At 46.5% G+C, this 10,680-nt stretch overlaps 1 protein-coding gene across 3 annotated transcripts in view; it reads right to left on the reverse strand.

The window, feature by feature from the left end:
• ESRP1 (epithelial splicing regulatory protein 1) overlaps nt 1-10,315 on the reverse strand; it is a 62,225-nt gene extending 51,910 nt beyond the window's left edge. For 2 of the 3 annotated variants that reach the window (XM_045008038.1, XM_045008039.1), the window contains exons 1-4: nt 9,864-10,315; nt 9,319-9,447; nt 6,264-6,377; nt 2,250-2,364 (exon numbers count right to left, since the gene is read on the reverse strand). In XM_045008038.1, the coding sequence (XP_044863973.1) occupies nt 2,250-2,364; nt 6,264-6,377; nt 9,319-9,447; nt 9,864-9,995 (490 nt within the window). In that variant the 5' untranslated portion in view covers nt 9,996-10,315. The remainder of the gene's footprint in view (nt 1-2,249; nt 2,365-6,263; nt 6,378-9,318; nt 9,448-9,863) is intronic. The other variant, XM_045008037.1, reaches the window with a different exon arrangement.
• Nucleotides 10,316-10,680: the final 365 nt, after the last annotated feature.

Here is a 10,680-nt window from a genome sequence, read left to right on the forward strand (position 1 = left end):
GTGAACAGCGGGCTGTACCTGCACTGTGGTGTAGCTACACACAGCACTGGAGAAAGGCTCCAGTGCGGGGACAGCAGGGAAAGGCTCCAGCAGCTTCCCATTGCTGGAACCTTTCCTCACTGCGTCACCCCTGCCAGAGCCATTCACTGTGGTGGGGAAGGTTTCAGCAGTGGGACACCATATTGCTAAAAACAGTATAAAAACAACAGTTTAGATAGGGGATGCACTGCTTGGACATGTAGAGTATATACCCTAAGGTTCTGATGTGTCTTTACTCTATTTGCTTAAGTGCCTCATCATCTACACTGCTATTTATAACCATGCTAGGGGATGTGCAGAATATCTGCACATAACAGCAGCATGCAGTGTACATATAGTCCTAACCTAAGCTTCAGGAAGTCACTGGAGTTGTAAGCACCATGCCACCTAACCCCGCTCAGAGTGGGTCTAAGTGATATTTAGAGGTCAATGGCCATGGAAATCTTCTGGTCAAATTCTCAACATAAGATTCATCATTGCCCTCCCAATACCAAGAATGCACTTGTGTCTTGGTCAGTACTATACTATTTGGGTCACCGAACATTTGACCCTCCTGTGGTTGGTCAGAATCTCTGCTACCCAGAGATAAGAGGAAAGAGGTACATAAGACCTCATTTCTCATTGGATGGATAAAACATCTCTCACCAGTGCAGTCTCTTTCAAGTGCTTTGTACGAAACACAAGTAGTTTATTGTTCAGGGATGCTGCAATAGATACACTTTGAAGCAATATGAAGTAAGCTCTTTGAAGCTGGGAGTTTTCTTATGTTTTCTAAGAAGTTCCTTGCATGTTTGCAGACAACAGTAGTAAAAAGATACCATTATCCCCTACTCCTGGACTGTGTAGGAGAACCTAATAAATGTCGGAGATACTGTATATTAACAAATCTACACACGTTTTAGGATAGTGAGATAAATAAGGCACATCTCCCTTAGTGGAAAAGTTAGTTACACTGTTCTGACATCTGAAGCTACTTTGGATTCCACAGTTAAAACATTGACACAACAGCACCCACTTTATGCACTGTTGCTACATAGTCACGTGTAAAAAACTGTAGTTATTTCCTATTTTTATTTAGGCTGTACTATCTCAGATGTCACTGTGTGGCAAATGCCAGCTTTAATGGCAATCACTGTACATGTACAACAGGTGTTTACATATGGAGTGTAACCTAGTAAACTGTTTCTCACCAATATTTGTTTTAGCTTTGAAAACTGCGAAGAGTATTTTAAATTCATATCCCTCCTGGCCAGTCAGCCTTTGCAGGGGCTCCCTTTAGTGGCCTCATTGGAGGAGTCAAGTGTTTTCTACTTCTGAGTTACAAAACAGGGATGTGTGCAGACGTAAGAGACAAGACACTAGCCACCAGGGAGGAAGAGTCTAGTCAGAGGACATTTCTGGAGGTCAGTTTCAGTTGCTATGGATTGTCTCCAGTGCAGACTGAGAATAATGCAGCAAAAGATTTTAAGAGCCATATTTTAACTGGGTTACTGGCTATTTGAGAACAGTTTCTGAAAGCTTTTTTAGCCATTGTATGCCCTCTCCATACTAGAGAAGGAGAGAAGACAGGGAAGAGACAGGATTCCTAGTCTAGTTGCATGTTAGAGGGTATACTGTGCACAGTTTACCTAAAGCATTGTGTGTCTGGATACCTCAGGTATTAAAAGCAACCCAATGTACTATTCAAAGGTTGAATACCATAATTGCTTTAGAAATAAAATGTTCCAGAAATTAAAATGAGCTCCCACAACATCCATGATCTACTATCTGCCAAACAAGGCTGAAAAAATGCTATGAAAATTGGAAGCATTTTAAATGCACTCTGTTAACATGCAAATTTTATCTCAGTGTTTCCTTTCAAGTGTTTTAGTAATTAGGAGTCAAGGTTTATCAAAACTGGACATTAAACAAGACACTAAGGCAGTGATTATTAATATGGCAAAATTCAGAGGTAAGGAAGAGAGAAAGACAAATTTCAGTTTCAAAGTCTCCTATAGACTGTTCAAAGCTTTTGCAAGGTACCACAAATTTTTGCATAGCTACCAGAGACAGAAGCATATTTAGTAGGAAACCCATTAATGACTCATTATTATTTACTAAATTATATCATTCCTAAACAAGCATTATGAACACTCCTATGCTCCTGGGCTGTGTTTCTAAAAGTACTAGGCTGCCATTATAATTCAAGTTATGATTTTTAAAAAGGATACATTCTGTCATGGCAGCAACATCCAGTTTGTTAACATCAGATGAGTCAGGGCAACATTTCTTGAACTCTTTCCGCAAGTCAAAAAAGGAGTAGAAGCATTCAGGTAATAAGATATTCTGTAAGACGACATGGTAGTGACTGTAAACTAAGGTGAATCCAGTCTATATTCTCTTGAGTTTTCACATTTTGCAACCAGTTTTCAAGTAAAAATAGCCACACTCACCTGAGTATATTATAGCACATATTTTTACAAGCCTCTTCTCTCAGTGACAAATATTGTTATGAATCTTTCTTACTCAGTAAGTCTGTTCCCTTGGTATAGTCAGGGATATTTGCTTCCTTTACTGACAAAAGGGAAGGTTATTGCTGCTTTTTATTAATATTACTAATGCTGGGGATTCAATTCAACTGTGGGAGAGCAAAGAGACACTATTACAACACTGCACCTAACAGTTCTTGGTTCCAATTTTCATTAGCTGGCCCTATCAAACCAGAGGGGTCACAGCTCGATTTACAGAGCCCAAGCAAACTTTCAGAAGACATTTTAATTTTCTAGACAGCATATTCAATGAAGGGAAGTCGCATTCTATTTGCAGAGTATAATCACACTTCAAATAGTTGTTTTGGCTATTTTGTAATATAGACAATGTATAGCGTGATGGGGTGTAAAGGTTTTGTCACCATGTGCTTGTGATGGATGCATTACTAATGAGCAGCAAAGCCAAGAGTGAGTGGATACAACTAATCTCACATAAATGCCAAAAAAGCCATTATACCCTATCACTGTGTATGTCACATGCTCAAACTCTTAAATAGTTTTGTTTAATTCTTCATTCTATGGTATAAAGGCGGGCTCCCTTAATACCATGAACCCAACTGCACAAAGGGAAAGAAAATGAATGCAGGATAACCTCTAAAAGTAACCTACAACATATTTTTAATACATAGAAGTGTCATGTTTTCAAGTCTAACATCTCATAACCTTCCAGGAATAGAAGTATGCGCTGTATATTCCACTCCGACTCTTTTCCCTAATTGCGTGACTTTATCAAGGTTAACAATGGGGGTGGCCCGGGAAGAGGAAGTCAGATTCCCAAAACCAGTCCCTGGTGCATAACTGATTATTGCTACTCCTTTTACATCAGGCAAAAATTTTTTTTATTATTTTGGGATATGGAGAAATTTCACATTTGGGGGAAAGTGGAAACTTTTTTTTTTTTTAAATCGATCCAATGTATTTTTTTTTTTAAAAGGCAGATTTCTTAGAGGTTAGGAAAGTCTGAAGTCATCCTAGAGGGGATTGATTAATAACAGGCAGAACACAAGTGGGGGTTGGGGGAGATGATGGATATTTAGGAATTTCCTTGTAAGATTTTTTTTTTTTTTTTTTAAAGTTCATTGAAAGCTATTAAGTTTTGGAACAGGAAATGTCTTGAGATAATTAGCATGGAATGGTGTCCACACGTAAAAGTCCTTATTTGTATCTGGCTGAAAAGTCAGTCTCTCCTACAGCTATAAGCTTCCATGTTTAGTTCAGCTGTTCATGAGGTAATGCTTCTTTTCCAAAATTCAGCAAAACAAGATCCTTGCATCCACAATTTGGTGGCCAATTTGTGTATTGAGGTACTGTGTATTGGGATGAGAGGATGTATGTATGTGTGTGTGGGGGGGTGGAGAAAGGTGCTGTTGGAAGGATTTTAGACACTAAGAAGTTGGGTTTTGGCTTTGGAATATTGATCGGCATTATGTTAGCGATGCAAATTCCATCTGTTTTCAGAAATTTTGCATTTAAGTGCAAGATCAGCACAGATATTAGAACGTCATTTTCTTGTACCAACCCCACCAGCAGGGGAGGGCAGGAAGAGTCCCACACATCAATGATTTTTATTATCTATGTGTACTTGACTGCTACAGCCAGTCAAAGTCGGTACTAGCCCACCGTGGGCCCTAGAGCAGGAATATTCTGGTCCCCCCCCACCCCAAATGCATAATAAAAAGTGAATAGTGGGCCCCCCTTGACCTGCTTGGGGCCCTAAGCAATTGCTTAGTGTGTTTATACCTAATATCAGCTCTACAGCCAGAGTAGCTGCATTTTTCTCTATTATATAAGTTATGAACTACAGGTTCTTTTCTTCTTTAATTGCAACATTCTTTTAAAAAACTGCTACTCTGGCTCTCTTATTTTAAAATGTAAAAAATGAACTTTTATTTCACAAATGTCACCCCGCTCATGCAAACTCTTATGCAAATAGTCAACCTTCGGTGTTTCCCAGTTGTGGTTTCATGACACTTCAGTCCCCCGTCCCCCCAAACTCTATTCTTAATCATTCAGTATAAACTAAACCTGCCTATGTCATAACCACTCAAAGTCAGGGCCTGTTGAAATAGCTCATATTAGACATCCAAAACTGAGGCACTCAAAAACAGCTAATCATTTTTAAAGTCTTGGTTTTAGTTTACACTTAGGGTTTAATCTCAACATTTTGTTATCCACAAGAAAAGCCAGTGACATTCTGTAGTCATCTCTTTGGTTTAATCTATAATAAGCACAGAGCAGATTTCAAATTACCACCTATTTGTGTTGAAATAGCAACCGAAGACCCTAGCCAGCATTAAATTCCTATTGTTCTAGACACTGTACAAATACATAGAAAAGTGTTAGTCCCCCAAAAAATCTTACAAACTAAAATGACAAAAATCAATTTTCAAAGATTCTGCATTTTTTTTTATTATGTACTTAATCTAATTGCAGGGAGGATGAATGCATAAAATAGGTAAATTGTATAGCAGTTAGAGAAATAATTCTATCATATGGAGAGAAAACTATAGTTATTAAAATATGGTTTATTTTTTCATGTTTAGAACACATCAGATAGTATGAAGTGATTCATAATACAGGAGCATTCTCTGTTTGTTAAACAGACTTTGAGTGATAAATACCAAATAGTAGCAGCAAGTATTACATTAACAAATAATCTGATATCACAGTCTGATATTAGCAGTAAGATTTACTGTTTTACTAGCATCATGCTTTCAACCATTTAAAGAAACAAGACACAGAAGAGAATGAAATGCATGGTTCAAAAACATCAGTGAAAACAGAAGACTGGAATAAATCTGTAGCATGATTCTTAGAATATTGTTAGTTCCTGACGGTACTGAAACACAGAACTGTGCTTGATTGCACTGCAGGGACAATCATATTATAACTGAGGTCCGTCTACACAACTGCAATTCTATTGGCAATAGAGAAGTGACATAGGGACTTGCAAGTCTATTAGTGATTGGTAATTTTGGAAATACATCATCAAATTATAGATAATTTGAGGCAGATGATGAAGACAGACATGATCTCAGACCAGCGTTTGGCTCTTTACAAATACAGTAAAGTACCACTATCAGAGTGCAAGCCGAATATTACATAAAGACTGAATGCTTATCTTTAGATCGGTCAGCATTCAAAGTTTCAAAACAGCATGTATAACAGTAATGTCAAGTATTTTGTGAAAAAATTACGATTTTAACTAGTCCTACAAATCAGTTCCTGTATTAACCCATTACAGCCACCTAAGGGTTTTTGTACATGGAAAATACAAATATAGAGTAGAGTGTGAATTTAAACTGCTGCAGTTAAACCGATATGACTCCCGACATGGACATACTTATTCCAGTACAGGGGACCTTTTTCTGTTTTAGCTTAAGCCACTTCCAAAGCTGCATAAACTAAACCAGAACAAGGGCTTATTAAACTGAAATAAGAGCATCCACATGAAGAGTTATACTGGTATAACCACAGCAGTTTAACGATATCATAACTGGAAAATTCCCCAGTGTAGACAAGCCCCAAGAGTCTAATAAACTTATGGATGGATCAGAGATCTGTTATGACTATGCTGAAGTAGACTCATATTGGGTATCATAAAGCAAAAAGAAGCTTTTCAATTCTGCATTAAAACCCAAACACTACCACAGGAGATCAGTTTTAAGGAATGGCTAATGAGTGAAACCACCTTACCTTTTTGGAAGCCTCAGGATGCAGAAGCTGTCTGATGTGAAGCTGTCCATCGGTACAGAGACAGAAGGAAGTACCTACACCAATATTCAGTTCATTGCTCACAGACTGGTTAAACTGAAAGTTGAAAAAAAAATAGACATGGTACAAAATTATGAACTGCTACACTTTGTTATGAAAGGGTCAGTGTAAGTTTCAGATCATTACAACTTGTTGAACATGAAAAGGTAAATGTTCAGTTCTATATAATGCTCTCATTAGGAATCAGGGCACATTCCTATGCTTTATTTAGGCACCTAAATATTTTGGGCTAATATTCAAACCTGCTGAGCCATCACAAATCCAATTAGAGTTAATGGGGATTATACATGCCCAACACACTTGAAAGTCAACCCAGAGTATTTAGGTACCTCAACAGGGCACCACAAGCCTAGCTTTAAGTACCCTAGTTTGAAAATTTCTGCTAAAATCTTTAGACTAAAGCTCCTGGCAGTGGCTGAAAGTTGGGGGAAGTTAATGAGGTGCAGCTCTTCACTGTATGGTGAGCAGCATTGCAGCAATGAGTTATGGGACCTCCTGGTTATTATGAAAGAGGAACAGAGCACCCCTGTGCTTTGTGGAGATATGATTGGTCACGCTGGAGCCCGTCTCTACCCCGGCTCACGTGCAGAGAAGAAATAAAGTTTCAGTAAGTTTAATAAAGAAATTCAAAGAGAGAACCAAAACCCAACAACCTTCGATGAAAAGGCCCTGGGACAGCAATGGCTGGATCACTCCGAACTTAACCTTCGCTACCCCAAACCGAAATGGAAAGAGAATAGGGCAGGTTCAGGAGATCCCAGTAGGCCCCTAGATGTGCCAGCCTCTCCCAATGCGCTCAGCCGCCACCGGGCGCCCACATGGCCCTAGCAAAAAGAGCCTTCTTCAGCTTTCCAGAGGCTGCAACTCTAACCCCATGCCCCAGCCCGTCTTCTCCTCGCATGTTTGTCTTCCCAGCTAGACCATCTGCAATAGACCTATAGAGAGAGAAGCCCTCCCTGACCCTACAGAAAGAGAGGTTCAATTATCCCACCCTAGAGAGACCAGACGTCCCAATAAAATTGGGATGACATTTGTTCTGATATTTGGCGCGGGGCTGGACTGGTCAATCTAGCTGGCAGGCTCCCTACCTGGCTCCAGGAAGCAGCCAGCAGGACCCTGAGGCCCCTAGGTGGAGGGATGGCCGGGGGGGGAGGGGGGAGTCTCTGTGTGCTGCGTCCACCAGGAGTGCTGGCTCTGCAACTCCTATTGGCCAGGAACCGCAGGGACTTGTGGGAAGCAGGGCTTTGCATTCCCCCTGTGGGGGCGGGCAGAGCCCCCTGGCCATCCCTGACCCTAGGAGCTGGAGGGACCTGAGGGCTGCTTCCTGGGAACCACGCAAGGTAAGCACCTCCCAGACCCTGCCCCTGCACCTCCTCCCCCAACCCTCAGGTGAGGAGGCAAGTGGTGGGCATGGGGGGGTGGGGTTGCCAGAGGTAATAGGGCATACATGGCATGGCCAGACTCACATTGGTCTGCCTGGCCCTGTACTGCCAGCGTGACCCTTCCCGTTGGGGGCAGGTCCATGCCATGCCATACAGCCCTCCCACCCAACACCCCCCAGGCCGGCTATGCCCAGCGCCCTCACCCCACAACTGCACAGTTCCCTGCACACCACTACCCTTGCCAGCACCCCCCAGATCCACCACAACTGCCCAGCACCCCACACAGAACCCCCCACTCCCTAGTGCCCTAACACACACAGATCTCCCCCTCCCACACTACCCAGTGTCCTTCTACACAGCTCCACTACCACAATTACACAGTGCCCCACACAGCCCCCCCCCCACTACCCAGCACCCTCCCCAACAGGCCCCCCCCCACTGCCTAGCATCCCAAAACACACAAACCTCCTCCACTACTCAGCTTCCACCCCGAGATCTACCAGACACACTCACTCCCCCATGCCCTGGGCGGTGAGGTGATGGGCTGAGCCAGCAGTATCAGGGCTGGTCCCAGGGCAGGAAATCACTCCGGTACCTTGGGTAGGGTTGCCAGATGTCCAGTTTTCTACTAGAACACCCAGTTGAAAAGGGACCATGATGGCTCCGGTCAGCACCACCAACTGGGCTGTTAAAAGTCTGGTCTCCGGTGCTGCAGGGCTAATGCAGGCTGGTCCCTACTTGTCCTGGCACTGTGCTGCGCCCCGGAAGCGGCCAGCAGGTCTGGCTCTTAGGCAGGGTAGGGGGGGCCAACGGGGCTCTGTGCGCTATCCCCACCCCGAGCACTGGCTCCGCACTCCCATTGGCTGGGAACCACAGCCAATGGGAGCTGGGGGGGCTGTGCCTGAGGGCAAGAGCAGAGTGGGGAGCCTCCTGGCCCTCCCACCTAGGAGCCAGACCTGCTGGCTGTTTCTGGGGCACAGAATGAAGCTGGGATAGGCAGGCTGTTCTGTACGGGTCCAGATTTACCAGCTCCCTGGGGACACACACAGCAACCACCATGCCTGATTGCCTCACACACACTCCCTGACTGCTAGGAAGGATGGACAGCTCCTGGAAGGAGCCCCAGCCAGCCCAGCTGGCCTCACAATGGGGCAGCCCCGTGGGGAGGCCACTGGAGCCCATGAATGAAGAGGTCTGGAGCAGTGAAAATGGGGGGCCCACAGGGGGGACAGCACGAGGGGGACAGAGCAGCTGGAGCCCATGAAGCAGGGGTGGAGCCCATGGGGGGCCGGGGCAGTGCGCTGCTGACCCATAGCTTAAAGCAGGAGCTGGAAGTGGGGACCGTGCACCCCGCTCCCCCATGGCTCTGGTGGGGGCTGTGCGCCTACCCCCGCCCCCCGTGTGTCCTGATATTTTACTCTTGCCATCTGGTCACCCTATCCCACCCCCTCCCCAGTGAGCTTCTGTCTGTCCCGGGGGAGCGGGGACCCCGCGGGCTATTCGCACACCCTCTGCAGTCGGAAGCGTCTCTCTGGGAGGCTCTACTCCCTGGAGAGGGGTTTGCGAAGCCCCATTGAAAGTAGAAGGGGGTTCACCTGTTGCAGGGCTTGTTCCAGCTGCGGGGCTCGCGCCAGGCTCTCCACCTCCAGCTTGGTTGTTTCTTTGCATTCCTCCGTCAGGTCCAGGCGCTCCGGCCTGACCAGCACTTCGTGCAGGCTCCCCGCCTCCGGAGGGAGAAAGAGGTCAGCGCTCCCTGCTCCCGCCTTGGCGAGCAAGCGCCCAGGGAGAGCCCCCCTGCAGGACTTGTAGGAAGCAGGGCTTTGCATTCCCCCTCCCCCCCTGGCGTGTAGGGCGGCTGGAGGCCCGGGGAAAAAGCCTGTGTGGGCGGGCGCGCCATGGGGCTTGGTGGAGGTTGTTTGCTTGAACACAACCCCTGTCACAGAGGGGTGGTCTGGGCTGCCGCCTAACTCCGTCTGCGCTCCTAGCCCAGGCGGCGCCTTCTCCACGCGGGCAGACACCAGCCCTAACTTGGCAGCGGGTTAAACCCCCCCGCAGGGAGCCCCCAGCGGAACGCGCACGGGCAATCCCTGCCAGCAGCCTCCCCTCCCCTCCCCTCCTTGGGGGCTACTCCGAGAAATACCTTCTTGCGGGCCAGATCCACCACTTTCCACAGCAGCTGGACCAGCTCTTTCTCCTCGGATCCCAGCTTAGCCCCCTGAGCACCAGCAGTCGTCCCGAACAAGATCACCAGGTAGTCAAGAGACGCAGTCATGATGATCGCCAGGGGAGGGCAAGAAACCGGATTCCTGCCCCGAGTTTACCGAGAACACCCTGCTACACACACACCACCCCTGCAGTGTAAAGGAAGAAACCCGCCCCCACAGCGCACACCTGCAGCCACTTCGCTCTCCCCCACCCACCACCACTCCCCGGAGACCTGCTCAGGAGGGGAGGCGTGTGCAGCGTCCCCGTTTTGTAGCTGACTGCTTGGGAACCAAGGCAAACCAGGGCTGCGCCCCTAGGAGACGCGCAATGGAGGCGAGCGTCTCTGTTTTGGGATGTGGCTCTACCTGCTCACCCTCCCTCCCCACGTGGTGCAGGTAAGAGACACCTGACTGAGCCCGCCCATTGGCTCCTTCAAACAAGGACGTGGCAGCAGAAGGGGAGGAGACAACGGCCAGGGGTAGGTAGCAGCAGCAGCAGGAGGTGCTGGCAGGGGTAGCAATTAGCAGAGTGGGAGGGACCAACAGCAAAAGAGTGAAAGGGCAGGAGCAGAAAGAGGGGGGGCAGGCAGGGGCGAAGGGGTACAAGAGGCGGGAATACCAAACTGGGGTTGAGGGGGCAGCAGCAGGAAGAATGAAAACCAGAAGGGTCCCAGGAGGAGGCGATAGAAGGGGTAGCAAAAACTGGGGGAGGCGAGGGTGAGAGGCAATAGGAGACAGGGGAGCCAGTAGCAT

This window comes from Mauremys mutica, chromosome 2, assembly GCF_020497125.1.
Source record: "Mauremys mutica isolate MM-2020 ecotype Southern chromosome 2, ASM2049712v1, whole genome shotgun sequence".
Classification (NCBI taxonomy): domain Eukaryota; kingdom Metazoa; phylum Chordata; order Testudines; family Geoemydidae; genus Mauremys; species Mauremys mutica.